The 18,114-nt window shown below is 37.3% G+C and overlaps 1 protein-coding gene across 3 annotated transcripts in view; it reads right to left on the reverse strand.

Moving 5' to 3' along the window:
* acap3b (ArfGAP with coiled-coil, ankyrin repeat and PH domains 3b) overlaps positions 1-15,084 on the reverse strand; it is a 48,971-nt gene extending 33,887 nt beyond the window's left edge. For all 3 annotated transcript variants that reach the window (XM_046875169.1, XM_046875168.1, XM_046875170.1), the window contains exon 1: positions 14,847-15,084. In XM_046875169.1, the coding sequence (XP_046731125.1) occupies positions 14,847-14,893 (47 nt within the window). In that variant the 5' untranslated portion in view covers positions 14,894-15,084. The remainder of the gene's footprint in view (positions 1-14,846) is intronic.
* Positions 15,085-18,114: the final 3,030 nt, after the last annotated feature.

Genomic DNA, 18,114 nt, shown 5'->3' on the forward strand with positions numbered 1-18,114 from the left:
ATTGGCCTGAAATAAACTTCCGTCTAGAGTCCAGTGTCCCTGGCATAGGCCCAGTACCCTTTCTTGACCTTGATCTGAACTAAAGATCTAAAGAGCTTGAAAATGAATGAATAAAAACCATTCAGTGTAATTAGATTTTATATATTAGAAGTATTATTCTCATAAATGTAGCTCTAAGTGAGAAATGGTGTAGTTACTTTTGTCAAAAATGACAGAATTGCTCTGTGATATATATATATATATATATATATATATATATATATATATATATATATATATATATATATACTGTAATCTCTCCACAAGTCACACCACATCATGAGGCAGCCATCAAAGCTTTTACCAATTAACGTCACACTTTCTGAGTTCACTGCTACCACAAAGTGCAATTTCACAGCCAAAAACCTGCGTCACGAGATAATGACTAGGATCTGACCCATGATCCTCAGCAAGAAGCTGGGAGTCTCCCTGCTAGTTGGATTGCACACAATGTACAGCATGTTAACCACAGCAGGCAATATTGTACAGAGGAAAGAAGCCATAACAGATGTTTCTCTTACACTGTGCAAATGCAGTTAAGTGCCATACCAGAAAGCACAAAGAGAGAAAAATTGGTTTGCCATCCATCATCTAATGACTATTACATCCAGGCAGGATCCATAGTTCAAAAAAGAAATGCCAACGCTTTTGTAACATGGCATTGTTGGAGGAGGAGAAACAAAAAATGCAAAGTTTAGAGTCATCCATCAGCTATGACTCACCTGTCACTGAATTTACACAGTTTGAAGTGAATGGAGGCATGCTGATGATTGCTTGCACTTTTCTATGTTTAATTATAGAATGTGGAGTAAAAGAAGCAAAAATCAAGTGAATCTTACCAAACACCTCTGCCTATTCGTCTATGAGAACCTGTTCCTGGGTTGTATGCAATATTTCTCTCCACCTCACACTAAACTGCAAACAGACTGAACAGAAAAGATAAGAAACTAACAGGGCCCAAATGAGATTTACAAAAATGGATCCCTCAGGAGTTATGTATTTACTTGAGGGATAGCTGGGAGAAAAACCTGACTGAAGTGCTCAGGCTCTGGTCATGCTGAGATCTAGTCTGGTTCGTTTTGGCTTTAGACTTTTCCTTAGCAAACCGGTTAGGCCAAGCCAAGAATAAAGTCTACTCACCCACATGATTTCTAGTGCATAAAGAACAAACCCTCCACTTGTATTATAATTAGCATTTCCCCAATTCCTATTAAATGTAGTCTTATACAACTCAACCCATATCCATGTAGTGTTTATTGCATCATGAGACATTTAGAGACGTGACAGGAGATTGCATTAAATCCTAAGGTAGGTTCCACAACCCCAATGGCTTGCAAATCTTGGTAATTCCGCAACCTCGGATTCGTCACATGGCATGCTGTGTATGGCTGTGTGCTGACGCATTCCTTTCCTTTCTGTAATTGTGCTAACACTGTTAGATATGTAGTTTTCTTACATAAGCAACCTTGGAAGCATAAAAATCTTTTTAAACATCCAGAAATATTTTTTTTTGCACATGTATTTCTGGTTTCTGTCAGATATGAAGCAAAAGCATGCAATTAATAGACAGATTAGCTTGTCACGCTGGGATTAAACAAACAAGTCCTTCAGTTTACCCCTGAGAATGTGGGAGACGGAAAATATCTATGGTTGTGAGATGAGTGGGACTTCCAACGTTGTCTCCTTTAACCCATTCACAAATGTCTTCTGCTCTTCACATTTTATGTAAAAAATGTGTTTCTCTAAGTAGAACTTTCAACATAATATGTACAAAGCCTGTTTTCTGTTTATTCAAGTTCATCAAGTGCAATTTTTTTTTATTAGATCTTCACAATGTAATCAGACAGCGAAAACACATTATTCAAACATTCTGTTGCAGAATTCACACAGGGATTATTGGGATCATGTCATACACTGTGACAAGTAATATTTTTAAAAGAACACTAAAGTTGTGCAGTGGCATAAAAGGCTTTACTTAGATAATGCAATGGCCAGATGTGTGAGGGATTTAATTGCGCATCAGTCTCGTTTTGTTTGAGCGTCCCTACCTCTTTCAAATTAAACACTCGAGAGTCCGGATGCTCTCCAGACAAACGCATTTTACAAGACGACCACTGAGCCAGAATTTCTCATGGCTTATACAAGACGTTGGACCTTCCCCAACTCCACACTGATGGCCAACAGACTCAGTAAAAAAAAAAAAACAGCACAGCACTTTCGCCCTAGAGCCCACGTAAATAAGATGAGCGCCAACAATTTGCATTCGCCACCCAATTTGTATTTATGACATTTGAATGAAACGAGCTGATTCAGGATCTGCTGAGATTCTGTCATGACTCTGCATCATTTATATGTGTCATTCTCAATAGCTAATAGAATCCAGGGAGAGTTTTTAATCCAATTCTAATGTTGCCTCTGGCAATGGTTAGTCCTTGAAATACAACGAGGCATCTGGAGTAAAAAATCTTTTACAAAAATGAGGATGTTGTATATGCTACCATAATTCTGCACTATACACACAGCACAAAAAGGTGGCTGCATATATATATATATATATATATATATATATATATATATATATATATATATATATATATATATGGGAAAGCTGTGTCTTGGTAATATTTTCCAGATCACTATGCTGTAGTTTTCAATGTGCTGATTAACTCATCCACCACTAGTAATAACAGATTGATGCCAAACATGAGTGATACCATAAAAGAATGTAGAACAATATTTTAGCACATTCCAGAACTTTAGAAATGAAAATCTGGACATTAAAAACACACAAAAATGTACAAGTTGCCATTATCAATAGCCCACCCGGGTAGAGCTTCCACTCTGAACACAAGGCCAAGACCTGTGGGTTTTGCTCCATATGAGACTAAAAACATGTCAATGAGAGAAAGAGAGAGAGAGAGAGAGAGAGAGAGAGAGAGAATTTCAGTGTGGTTTTTCAGCGTTTGACTAGAAGGTCCTGGATATCTAAAAAATGAAATACAAATGTGGTTTTGATCATTTTAGCCATTTGCCCCAATCCAAACAAAAGGGTGTATGTAATATCACAACCTCACTGTATAATTTGCAACAGAAAAAGAATTGAGGAAAAATCCAAGGGTCTCCATTATTCAACTTCTAGTAGTTGGGTGTTATTTTTTATTTTCAGGCCAAACTGAATATTCCTGAAATATTTCCTGTATAAAGTGCTAAAGTGTGTATGTTGCTATGCGCTATTTAGTTTAGAATTTGGACATTAATGACACAAGATCAGTAAATTTCAACTTAATGTTTGAAATAGATGAAACTGACATTATTGACTGAACTCGTGTAATTCAGCTATATAACTTAAGTGCATCAAGCTTAATTGGATTGGAAGAGGATCACCTTTCACTAATTGCAACCTTCTTTTGCCAAACAAAATGCTTTAAATGCTCCTGGAAACTATTTTCCAGACACATTCAGTTTGATAAAATGTAGCCCAGTGATTGAAAAATAAATAAAAGAGAGAACAAGGGAAACAAAGACTTGCTTAAATGTACAGGTAGACGCTCATCATTGCAAAAATTCCTACTCTTTAACCAAGCATCAGACATCATTGTCTATACAATTATGAACCCTTGTGGGGGAGGTGGTAGCTCAGTGCTAAAGGCTCTGGCTTACTACTCATGAGGTCAGGGTTCAAGTCCCGGTATTGTCAAACTGCTGCTCTTGGGTCCCCAGATCAAGGCTCTTAACCCCCAGTGCTCCAGGGGCGATGTATCATTTAACATTGCTGTGATATGCAAAGAAAAATAATTTTACTGTGCTGTAAAGCACATGTGACAAGTATAAAGCACCTTTCTTCTTTCGTTCTTTAAGTAAAAAGAATGTGAGAAGAAATGCACACACCAGGCCTTTGTGATAATCCTGAGAAAGAAAAACTCTAGCCCTTCGGGTGTCACTGCTGCTCTTAACTGCTGCTTTATCAATGCAGTTCTTCTTCATATTTATCACAAACACAGAGCTCACTCTCAAACAAAACCAGTTCTCAAAAAGGCACATACATAAGTAACTGCTGGAGAAAAAGGAGTACTGGCCCTCATGAGGGAGCACTATAGAGTTCAGGATTTCTGGATCTGTGGCTAATTGTCTTGGCGGGGGTTGTTGTGCTTGGCAGAAAGAGCTGGAGCAAACAGATAAGCCTAGACATGTAGTTCCAGCAAAGGGATGAAAAAAAAAAGGCCAGACGTGGAAACAGAAGGAGAAAGTGCCGGGTTTCTGTCCAGGTTCTCTCGAAACAGGCCAAAGCCGACATCTTTTCTCACACAAAACAAGAACATAATCCAGAGAGTCAACTTCTTCAGTCAAGAAGTTGTCCTCCATCAGCACTGCGATCTGGAACGCTTAATTGAGTCATCGCCTGGAACGGATAGTAATCACACCCTGCTTGTTTTTTTTCCCCCCGCAAAAGTCATACGTCTTGCGATGACACAAATGGGTGCCACATTTGTTGGACGCCTTAAAGTGATAGCAACAATGGCTCTCTTTTCAAAGCAGCTATTATACTTCAGACTCCCCTGCTTTTATGCCAAGTCACTATCGCGCAACATGTGCTCAGAGAAACAGCTTTGCTTAGCTATGCTGAGCAGTTACTCGCACGCAAATTTATCATACTACAGGGACCTACATGTTAAAAAAGCATACAGATGTTCTCATGGAAGGACCTTATGCAGCTGGGGAAATATGTGAACCACTTTTTTTTGAAGGAAATGAAGGGTCAAACCGTTCACAGCTGTATGTAAGCTGCGTAGACAAAGTCGTGGAGATGGCTGCACATAGGGGAGTCATGTCATAAAATACGATTCCAAAAAGGATATGTGATTAAAATTGAACTCCAGAGCTCCACACCGTCACTGCCGTTGTGTTCAACTTTGTAAATGTCATCTTAATAAAATCACCAAAATTTTGGAGGGAAATAAATTCAATGGTGGAGAAAATAAACAGAATGAGCACTGTTGTTGTCCAGACCTCAGGAGGCACTTTATGACTAGATTAGATTTGGAACGAAAGGACACAGAGGGTGAGAAAGATTCACATAATTCTTTGCGAAAAATGTTAAGAGGTTCCTCTCGGCAGGTTTACACAAGCGCACATGGTGGTCTGTAATATACTATGCGTCTTTAACAGACGTCAGTTATATGACCATGTTTATGTGTTCTAAGTGTGTTGGGTCAGATAATGCATCATTACCATCTTGGGCCCCCAAAAAAAATAAGGTCAGGTCCATTGAAGCCATGTCCATGCACAAGGAGTGTTAACTCGAACCGAACTTAAGTTTGGTTCAGCTGATACCTAGGTTTACAAATCTGAATTAACCTGATTTTTCCTGTGTAGAAGACAAATAAATTGTCTAATAGCCGCAAAAAAAACACTAAAAACAATTTCAGGGATTGAAAAATGCAGACTGAGTAATTGAGGTTTCATTTATTTGCTGTCAAATGTAACACAATGTAATTTTAAAGCAAGAGAAATAAAAAAAGACTTATGTGATAAAATTTTAATAAGAAGGTGGTCAGCAATGAAATAAAAGTAAAATCACTGCAGATTTGGTTTAATAAAAAACAAAATTGATCATCCAGCATATTCTATTATCATCCAGCATATTCTATTTTTTTTTTTTTAAGTTAATTATGTACAATTAAATGAGAGTGACTTAGAATCATTGAATTATAAGGTGTGCACATTCAGTTAAGGCTCTGGGTTATTGATCAGAAGGTTGGGGGTTCAAGTCTGGGTACCACCAAGCTGCCACTGTCTATCCTTTGAGCAAGGCCCTTAACCCTTTCTGCTCCTGGGGTGCTATATTATGGCTGATCCTGCACTCTGACCTCAGCTTCTGAACAAGCTGGGATATGTAAAGAAAGAATTACCCTGATACAAATAAATGCTTCTTTTATTTTATATCTTAAATTCGACATTTTGAATTTATAATAATCCTCAGTGTTTGTCAATTCAGTGTTGGAGTTTAGCACATAAATCAGGCAACTCCAGTTTACAGAATACAATCAGAATGTTGGAGAAGCCTTAGTCAGCGACTATGCAGTTCAACACTGAATCCTGCCAAGCTGCTGCTCTGGCTGAAATACAACAATACTCCTTTCTCCCAAGCTTTGCAGTTCACCATCATCCAGGTCTAAATCTGAAGCGAACCAAACCAAACAGAATGTGCTGTATATTGAGCATACACTTCCGTCCCGCCATCCAAATAAAAAAAACAATTACTACAGCTTTTGGGAACATGGGCTCCCGCTTGAGCTACGATTGGGAAATGACTTGTGGAAAACTGATGGTCCTCCAGGCTGTGAAACATGTGCTTCTGAGAGGAAAAGGGATGTTATTTTATCTTCTGAGTCTCATGAAATCCTTCATTGTTGAATTTTTATTGCAGAGCAGCTCTGAGAACCGACTAATCGGTGTGTTAGTTGTGTAAAATTTATTATTTCTATCATGACTGTGGGTTTATTGGATTGGATGAGTTTTCTTAAATTTAACAATTGTCATGCTTTAGCTTATTTTTTGGTTTCACAACAATAGCTTGAAAAGATTCAATTTATGAATAATACAAACAGAGCCAGACATCCCCCAGTGGGCCTTGCTGGGAAAAGCATGGCTGAGAACTATCATTACTGCTGTTATTAATGGCAGTGTTGAAGCTCGACATATTTTCTGGTGTCATTCTAACTCTTGGGAAATACCAGACACTAAAAGGTGAGAGTAATACACACACATGCATATTCACACTGGAAAGTCTGTTTTATGACAGAAATAATCTGAGCTGGCACATTAAACTTAATGTACAAAAAAAGTCTAAAAAGTACGAGTCATAAAATCAACTTTGAGCAACAAAATTGATTTATAAAACAATGCGGCAGTGATTGGCAGAGGGGAAAGAGTGGATATGGAGTGGATAATATCTGTATATCAGAAATGAGCTTGCACCACAATAACCTTGCTTTCTCACAAAGACTAATAAAAAGCAGACAAATATTTCCCCCTATCCCAGTGTCCAAATTTTTAGGCTAGTTTTAGATCTTTTCTATAGATTTGACATATTGTTGAGCTAGAAATTCAACTTTGATTAATATGGCAATGGTAACAGAAACACGCCTGTTGTTTCAAACACAGTTAAAGTTTTATCTACATCAATTACTCAAAATGTACTGCTAGACTAAATTCTGCAGGAATGTGGATGATAGTAAAGGAAAAATATATCAGTTTAAAAAAACTTTGCTATACAAACTCATCAATTCGTTATTTGGCGATTGGATGGCTAATCGATGCTGAGTAGCTAGCTAATCATTTTGACCTGTTTCTAATTACTTCTAATGGAAGGAGAAGTGGAGCGAGAAAGCCAAATCGAGCACCTTCATCAATACTATTACATTACTCTCTGACATGTACTGCCTGGACATTTAGAAATGAAGACAAAGCCAGAATAGATCTGGCACTACACTCAGTGACAAGCATTATTCATCGATTCTGATCCATTATGCAGACACTCTTAAATACTGATGATTATGCTTTCAAAACACACAGATTCTGTTCCTTTTAATAAACCTTTCATGTTCTATTTGTATAATTGGTGCAGTTTTAGCACAGCATTTTATTTGAAAAGTCCTTGGAAAGGCATGAACCATTCAATGACCACATAAAGACATTATTGTAGACGATTAGAAAAAATATTTCAAGATTTCTGCAGAAGCCTCTTTGGGCTACAGCTTGTGAGCTTTTCACATTAGTAAGTAAAACATCACTAAGCTGGATGTTTCAGATGTGCACCACATGGTGCCTATTTAGCCTTGCTCATATTTCACCGATACATTTGTGGCCAAAAAAAAAAAATGCAACAACAGAAGAAACATTGCGAGGCCTGCATGCAATATGGCTGCACTCTAAACAGCAACACATTTCCTTGATGCGTCGCTGCCAGAACGCCTGAGACTGGCGGTGAGAACAGCTTGACAAGTGAACCTACTCATTTTGGGTTTTGGGAACTGAAAATGTTCTCTCTACAATCCAGCCAGTCTCTCTAACCACCTTCCCTGAGGCTTCTTGGTCATGCTAAAAATGTGCAAATGTGACGTAAGTGAACATTCTGAAAAGCCTGGGGGCTTTCAGAGGGATTTTAGAAAAAAAAAATCTTTCAGAGGAACCTTGGGTTGTCATGTGATTTACACAGAAATAATGGTTAAAGTAAACGTATAGGCAATTTGTAGACAGCAAGCCTGAACAAGCGTTCCAGATGGTGAATGGACCCTGCTCCGAGTATAGAGAATGAATCATTGATGTACTATATACATACACATATTTCACTGAAACGTTCAACCTAGCAGCCGGTGACCAAGATTAAATCCATGCAGAGGTCAAACATGATACTTTATCAAGAGCATTTATTGTACACGACATGGACGACCACACAGGAGTTTGTGCATTGACTACAAACAAGCAGCCATCAACAAAACAATATTGTTATCAAAACAGCCATCATGAATAGCTGATAAACTCTGATCTGGCCAGATTTTGTTTAACTCCACCAACTGGCCAATAAAGATCTTTTGTCCTGGACCATTGTAGAGCAGATGCTCAACTAAACACACGCTGCTCTCAGCTTGCTAACTCGTCATCAGTGTTTGCATAAAAGCAGTCTTCCGTTTCAAAAGGCTTTTAGCAGACTGCTTTTGGTTTAGAAATGAAACACATTTGACGAACATGAGCCAAGAACCCATGCTTTTCTCTTTGTCTGTTTATTCAGTGACCAAATGCAATGTTTGCAAAAATGAGATGAATCTAACATCCTCTTATAAGATTTTATAAGATATTTCTTCATATATCTTATAAGATATTTCCTAAAATAAATTATTTTCTAAAATAATTATTTTCCGAAAATAAAAACCCAAGTCCTTCATAAACATAAAAGATATATTTTCCATTATCAAAATCATCTCCACAGGTAAAGGCCTTATTTTTCTCAAAGGATATTAAAACCCATCAATATGAGACCTCTGAACTTAGAAATGACCTCATCACTGAATACAATCTATATAAAACACGCTATTCCCAGGGAGCTACGGGATTGAATTGGTTTTCAGGACGCACACTGAACATAAAACTTTAAGCTATTAAGATCTGAATGGTCCTCCCTGTTTAAATGAAAATCACTTGGGCTTATACAAGATATTGCATTTTCATTTGCTGCCAGATTCAGGTGTTAGATTTTTATTGAACTTAAGCTTATCAGAGAAAAGACAGCTAAAATTCAGATGTCGATTAGTAGCTCGATAACGTTATTATATCAAAAGGTCTCATCTATTGCAAACACACATAAATGCCTATAGGCAGCCATATATGTCAAATAGCGTGTATAATCCTCCTTGTTCACTTCAGTATTTCGTGACTGTGTTTTAAATGTATTTCTCATTCATTGCTGACAACTGTGTTATGGATGTGTTCGAAAAGAGCGCTGAACAACATCAACCCAAATGGTGATCTAAAGGACTGTGATAAAGAGCCTGCATAAATCTACAGTCTGGGGTTGGAATGATATCAGTCCCAGCCTTAATCTTACATACCATTTACTGTATTTATCTAAAGAATATCGCTACCGCATAACGCCACAAAAATCTAAAATGACCCACCTTTACACATGTACTGTAATATGGAAGTCTAAAATAAAACCCTTTTGTCTTTAAAAGAAAGGAGTTAGCCTTTCTAGCATACATATTCCAGCCACCCCTGTCCATAATGAATAACAGCTAATTCGACAGACAGGAACTTCAACAATGAGGCTTTTATTAGGAGGATATAGTTATACGACAAAAAATAAAATAAAATAAAAATTGATGAGCTCATTCAGCACATGCCTGTAATATGACTCACCTGACAAGCACTTTTATATATGACTATACATATACACAAAAAAAAGCACAGTCCTTGCGTATTGTGTGGCAGAGGAAACCCAGACAGTCTGCCCTCATACAGTCCACACTTTTAGTCTAGAGACATGCAGGGATTATTGTGTTTTAACAGCCAAAGCTTAAAGACGCTGACATCATGAGCCTACTATTCCGGTTCCTCTGTGTTTCCTTAAGGCTCTATATGAAATACACAGAAGGGGTATTGTTTAGGTAAAGCTGGAGATTTGTGCGATGTAGCACGTTGCAACGAGTGGCTTCCAGCCATGCAGCGATTTTAGATGGATATTTGTGCTTCCTGAACTGTTTTCCATGCCATATATGTTACGTGTACATTACACAAGAACGTGAGTGAATGCTGATACTGTGCTGGGTTCCTGCACCCTTAACAAAAAAACAGGGATCATTTTTAAAAAATGTGTGGACAATAATTTTCCAGCGAACATTCCTTTTGTAGGAATACATCTTCTTCCCAATATATTAAAGCAAATTATTAAGTAACTGCAATTAATGATTAAGTAATTACACTGAAACTGGTGACAAAAAGACATGTAATTATGAGAGTGCGCCATGAATAGTACTGGGAGTTCATCATCACAAAGCCACGCACATGTGAGTCCAATTCCATTGACTCTAAATGCGTAATTATGAACACCATTATGTGCATGGGTGAGTCTCCCTAGAACAGAGTTATTGTATTAGTGATTAGCAACATTAGACCAACAAAAAAAGCACATTATCAACATATTCATTTCAACTGTTTTCACAAGCATCGAATGTTTTTCAGCAATGTACATATGTAATGATTTTTTTAATATACATTTTTTTTATTTAGTTATAGGGAATTTAATACTCAGTACAAATTTTTTGTTCCTTTGTTTAGTATATGTCACTTTTCATTTGTCTTGTGTACTTTCGTTTGGTTTTATTGGTCATATTGGATTTAGAAAAAAAATAAATGTGCACTAGCGGACCTTTTTATAACCTTTTTATTTTGGAACGTACAAAAATTTTCCAAGTTTCCAAGTGCGTGTCGATTTTTAAGTGAGATCAAATCGATGGAATTTAATATCAAAACTGACCATTATATAAATAAAATGTTCCCATAAAGCATCAGTCGAGCAAGAAAAGAATGCAGATTGAGATACTGAAGACTAAAACTGAAGTCTAAAACATCCCAAACTGGAGCACTAAAAAGATCATCGCTACTATTCCATCATCCCCATGTCATCATATTTCACGCCGAGTGACACATTTCTTGTGATGCTTTGAAGTTTTCAAATGGAGTCAACATGAAAGGGGATGCCCTGATGTTCACAGCGGGCGGTGGAAGCCACGAAAGCCCCCTGTGTTTACCCCCGAAGAGAACATATCTTAACATGAATCATTTATGTTCATGAATCATGAACATGAATCATTTATGTAAACTGAGAAATTAAAATGTGCCTCGTTGCCCAACCTTTTCTACAGCAGATATTTTATAACAATGCAATAATCTAAGAATCTGATTCTGTCAATGGGTTTGTGGAAATCATAACTCTCTAGTCATTGCAATGTAAAGAATGTACATACACACATGGAAACCCTCACATACAGTGGAGGCAGACATCTACCTCCGACCCAGGAAACTGTTGCCATGGTTGCCGGTGATGACAAATCTACTGTCGTGGGTAAGAAAAAAAAACTTGTTCTGCATGGGCTGGGCAATTTGTTCCCAGGATTATCTGGCAGAAACCATGTCCACAACACTTCCTTTGAGTTATAATATAAAGAAATGGACAATTGGCCTTTTAAGCATATAGCTTATATCTATAAGCTAAAGATCTATATATTATATATACATACACAATACTACACAATATACATACTATTTTACACAGATTCTATACATTATACATTCATCATGTGCTCTCCAGCATGCTGTTTGAGCAATGACATCCATTAGGAACCATTGCGTTCCAGGGTCATGACCCTGTATCTGTCAGTTTTGCTGCACTAGAAAAGTGGTAATTTCCTGTAACCAGGGCAACCAAACAAAAAGTATACAGCCAACAGGGCTGGTTAGCAAAAAAGCCTTGAGCAAAAGAGTAAGCCTGACAAGGAACACTTTCACCTTGCAACGACTAGAGGAGCCTGTTTGAGCGGATGTGCTTGCTATGAGTTCATCAATCCTCCCTGAAGAAATCTTGCCTTAGAATCTGACATTAGAAGCTGTAGATGGCATTGTGGAGGGTAAAAGTGGCACTTGAAGGCCAGAGTGTGAGAATGCTTTCAAGGAGGATGGACAAGGCTCGGGTTGCGAATCTTTGTGAGGGCAGTAAAACACTGGCTCGGCTGCTTTTGCTGGAGGAGAGGTTGCTAAAGGTCGTGGGGTTGAAAGCTGAATAGAGGTGATTTATTAAAGAAACGTGTGTGTTTGGTGGGTATTAGTGAGAGAAATAAAGGAGAAATTGAGCCTAATGAAAAGGTCATGTGGCAGTCTATTGTTGCCATACACTGAAGCTCATTTGCCTAGCTGAGAAAAGGCAGCATGACAAAAGCACTACTGTATTTCATGAAGTATTAGGAAGGTTGTGAGAAAGATTGGAACAAATATATACTCGGAAAATGTGAAACATAAACATAAAACATTGCCATGATGTAATACAACCTTAAGACAACCACTTGTTTTCTGGTTTGTCTAAACAAACAAGCAAAACTAAAAATCAGCTTTGCCATTTTGACCAACCCAAACTCCAGATTACTTGATATATAATCTATAACTGTCACATTTCACCCTGCCATCATTTTGCTTGCTTTGCTACACTGTACAGGCTCAGACCTGCAGAACTGTATACACCTCAAGCAGTTGGAAAAAATCCTATTGAACCACCTTCACTGTCTCATTGCCCAATCCTAGAAATGGCATCATAACAGCCTGCGGAGCCTACCTTATGTGTCATGTTCCCACAGAAATGACTTAAAAGTATTGATGAAACTATTTATGTGGAATATTTTACCATCAATGTCAAATACTTGTGCTTTTGTTTCAGCTTGAAATACAGCTTAATCTCTCCACACAGTCTAATATTTTAATTCCCATGAAGTCATGAGTCAATCGTGATGGTTATGAATAGAGAGGAAGCAGAAATGTAAATATTCCCCTCATGATGTTTCCTCCTGATTGATAGCAGACATGAAGGTAAAGCTGCCAAGAGTGAATATCTGGGGCTGTATCGCATTGTGAAGTAAAACAGAAAGAGAGTGTCAGTTTATGTGTGGTCTTTTATCAAGAAATAACACTAAGGAAAGTGCTTTTCCATTAAAGCATTAAATATAGCCAAGGCATGCAATCTGTGGCATTACCGATATAACTGCTATTCATCTTAATGGTGATTCTGTAGCAACATGTGTCTTGTTTCTTATAACATGACCAGAATGAAGTCACCCATGTAGACACTGGTTTGTGGTATTTATGCATCAAAATATTCTGGAGCTCAGCCCAGAAGGATCATCTTCTCATGGCCAGTCCTATCTTCACAATTCACTTCTCGCCTACCCTTCAAAGAGCCATAGAGCAGGAGGTCACACTTCCGGACATCACTCACAACCCCCAAGAGATAGATGCAGCCGGCACCGAAGTCCCATTGCGCTTCAGTCACGGGAAATAAAGTATCATTTCAAAGAATCAGAAACCCAACCAGCATTTGATGGACTTATGTATGGTCTTATGTACAACCTACACATGGGCCATTAACTGAAAAATAAAGAAAAGAAAGGAGGAATGCTGGTGATCTTACAAACAAACTGACATTTAAGATCTCCACATATTTATTGTTACATTTTGTAGGGATGGATTTACATTTCAATCGGGGCAACAAATCTGATCTTGCATTCTCAAAGCTGATAAGGACTTATTTGAGAATGCTGTTCCTAAATCACTATTCTGGAAGGTTTCCAAAATAAAAACACATGTCTGGGAAATATGAGCCCAATACTCACACTAGTTTGGTCATTCTCTTACGTAAGATCCTTGTTGATGCAATGATGTGAGAAAACAGTTGTGAAAAAGTGTTGCTGTTACACCAAACTACAATTAGAAGCGAATGTGCTTTTATCTCTCTGTGCTTTCTCAAAGCACAGAAAGACCAGCTTAAATCGCATGTGATGATTGTCAGCATGTAATGCATTAGATCCTATGCAAAAGTCTTGGTATACCATTGTTTTAAAGAGTAAACTGATATTCCTGCATCACTTTCCTTTGAGCTCGCAGTGATCTATAGTTTCTATCAAACAGACCACGCCCCCTGTTTAGAATTCAAACCCGACAAGCCACGCCCCCAGGAAGAATTCGATGCAACAGCGCTGTTGACGAGCTTCTGACAGCAAGGATTCTTATATTTATTACTATCTGAACTTCTTGTTCTGCTTTTATATATATATATATATATATATATATATATATATATATATATATATATATATATATATATATATATATATACATATACAGTTTAGATTGAACGAGAAACGTGTATAATCATCATTGTAATAAACAGGTAGGTTATTCTGCATCAGTGATCAGTGCTTATACGCAGGGATACAGGATCACGTGGGTTTTAAAGGCCATACAGTTAAAAGCAGTATGAGCATAATAAGTGATGATCAAAAACAAATGTATTTGTTGAATCAAAACCACATTGATCACTGTATTTTCAGTTCTGGCGCAATGTCCATAAATATATCCTAAGTCTGGTTTGGACCACTAGATATGATTTCCAGTCTAAATGAGAGAAATAGGAATAAATAAGCTTTTCTATACTCGGTGTCCAACAGGCTTGAGGTGCAGATGTTTAGTTATATTGAACTGACTCTTACCTGAACCGGGGCGAGTCTTTAATACACTCCTCAAAATCCACCGTCATATTGGCTGTGTAATCCGGCTGCAATCAGATACCTATAAAACACATCGCACACGCTCTTGTCCTTCACACAGATCCTGTAAAATGCTGGGATCCGAGCCCCTGTAGCACGCTGAATCACTGACACTGACTCACACACGCATACACATGCATATAGACACACACTGCAGCCGCGCTGAATCGATACGGTTCAATTTGTATCACTGGCCGCCGCTTGTCTGAGTTTAGGGACCGTCTCCAAAGTGCTCTGACAAATCAAAACGATGACGAGTTCATCAAACGCTAAGACTTTGAAAAGACTCACCTTTCCTGTCAAAGTACCCCTCCAAGACCCCACTGAGCATTCTTATTAAGCCTGTAGACTGATTTGCTAATTATATATGTGCTTGTGTTCTGCTTTTCTTTAAAAACACTGGTAGGCTTTTTAGTACACCGAACCTGTACCCTAGCTGGAATTTAGTATAATGGCAACGCTCAGAAGCCAAGATTGTTCTATATTCATAACTACTATATATAATAATCTATAACATTTCAAATAAAAAAACAGTATCACATTTAAGTGTCAAATTATACATTTAACAATTCGGTTATATAAAACTCTCTATTGATTGGTCAGAAGGTACTGATCAATTTGATGTAACACCAGCTCTATGAATAGTGCCTGAATACACAGATTTACTGTATATCAGTGTACCGATTCTAATATATGATCATTTCTGTGTTACACTCACACAAGGACGTTAAACAAGCTCAATGCAATCCAAAAAGAGGATTAAATAAAGCGAATAAAAATATACATTTATTGATATGGGAAAGTGTTTTTATATGACACTCATGGAAAGAATCTTTAGTGTCAGGGTTTTATAAAAGGCAGTAAAGTTACTTTCTAAGAAAAAAGATTGATGACAGAGGAGCTTGCACTTTGCAGTTCTTTAGAAACATGACAAGCTGCATTTTTAGATAAAAAAAAAAAAAGATTTTAAAAAGTGATAACTGGAACAAATCTGCCTCTAGGATTTTCACATTAAATGTGTTTATAGGATTTTTTTGGACAAACTGCTGTGGTATAAGTGGAGCAAACCACTTCAGGACATCCTAATAAGTATATGCTACAGAATACTAAGAGCTTTCTGTTCAGATTTCTTTTAATCAGTAAAGATGTTTCAGAGAAGGTATGGGTTGATACTTCTTGGGTGTGGTCAATGATGTGACTCATTCTGGCTTGTTTGCATTCACAACGACATTATTAAAGAAGTATATTGGAATGTGCAGAGCCCTCTGCTGGATGCAAGGTGAACTGCGAGTGCAATACAATTCACAAATTCTAATTCTCAAGGATTTTCCCCCTTTTCCTAAAAAAAAAAAAAAAAGAAAGAAAATAAAAAAAACGATTTAAACTTACTTCCGAGGTACTATTTGTATCATGATTATCATATGACTAGAAACATTTACAGATTGCAGCTTTAAAATCCGAGCACAAATACGAGAAACAGATAGAACGATAAAAAAGGTAGTGTCCATATATATATATATATATATATATATATATATATATATATATATATATATATATATATATATTCATTAGGAAAATCCTTACAAACAAATTAACGTTAAGAATCAGGATGTAGTATTTATTCTCTCTTGAAAAGGCATACAGAGAAAGACATATTTTAGGGCTTCCAATGATTGTGGAAATGTGGCAGAGGAAAAAAAGGACAAATGTCTTAACAAACCTCAGTGTAACTAGAGAAGTCTGGGTTTTACTTTAACATATAAACATTTCACATTCACTTCTGAGTCTTTATTAGAAGCAAAGGAGAAAATCTTCAAGAAGTTGAATGTGTAAATCGCATTGCATTTGTAGTTCACTTACATTCTGTATAATCTTTTTATAATTATGAATGTATATACTTCATAGCATAATCTCGATGATCTTTCTCTCTCTTTACATATACTGTATGTAAATATTTGTGTGTGTGTGTGTGTGTGTGCGTGTGTGTGTGTGTGTGTGTGTGTACCATCTATATTTAGTTTGTAAAATGTTTGTACATTGGTACACACGATATACATCTCATATTGTCAAATTATGTAGCCCACATTTAGATTTTACTTTTTCTCCTATAGATAACGTGTATATGTACATGCTCAACAGCTCCTGCCCTTTTCACTGCCCTTGGACTTTATATTTATTGTCTGTACACATATTTACATATTTATCTGCACTTATCATTTATAGGACTGTGGTGAGACCTGCAATGTTGTATGGTTTAGAGCAGGGGTCACCAACATGGTGAGTAGCCCGCGGGCCTTTTGTTAAATCATTGTTCATACTTATTATGAGAAATCATTAACAGGATCAGTGTCTTCACATAGATGAATATCATTAATTATTAATAATAACATATAATAAAAGGTAAATAGAGCAAATTGGTTATTTCAGATCAAACTCAAAACTGTGTGTATCAAACTGGTAGCCCTTCACGTTAATCGGTACACAAGAAGTAGCTCACAGTTTCAAAAAGTTTGGTGACCCCTGGTTTAGAGACAGTGGCATTGAGTAAAAGACAGAAGGTGGAGCTGGAGGTAGCAGAGCTGAAGATGTTGGGGTTTTCATTGGAAGTGACGTGAATGGACAGAATTAGAAATGAGTTTATTAGAGGGACAGCGCATGTAGGACGTTTTGGAGACAAGGTGAGGGAGGTGAGATTGAGATGGTTTGGACATGTGGAGAGGAGGGACATGGGGTATATCGGTGAGAGAATGCTGAGGATGGAGCCCCCAGGAGGGAGGAAATGATGAAGGCCAAGGAGGCGGTTTATGGATGTGGTGAGGAAAGACATGCAGGTAGTTGGGGTGAAAGAGGCAGATGTAGAGGACAGGGGGGTATGGAGACGGATGATCCGCTGTGGCGACCCCTAATGGGAGCAGCCGAAAGAAGAAGAAGAAGATCTGCATTCATTAGTTTGCACAATAGTACTATTTGCACTTCAGGTAGATGCTGAATTCTATTTCGTGGCTGTGTACCAATGACAACTGAGTTGGCAATACAATTATCTATGTATTTATTATCTCAAAAAAAAATAAAAATAAATTTAAAATAAATTTAAAACAAACCTAAGGTATCAAAAGTTCAAAAGCTCATTATAATCTTTTTTTAAATACAGTATAATGTAAAATATGACTTCTTGATTATTCAATTACGCCTTTCTGAAGAGCACATG

This window comes from Silurus meridionalis, chromosome 19 (genome assembly GCF_014805685.1).
Source record: "Silurus meridionalis isolate SWU-2019-XX chromosome 19, ASM1480568v1, whole genome shotgun sequence".
Classification (NCBI taxonomy): Eukaryota; Metazoa; Chordata; class Actinopteri; order Siluriformes; family Siluridae; genus Silurus; species Silurus meridionalis.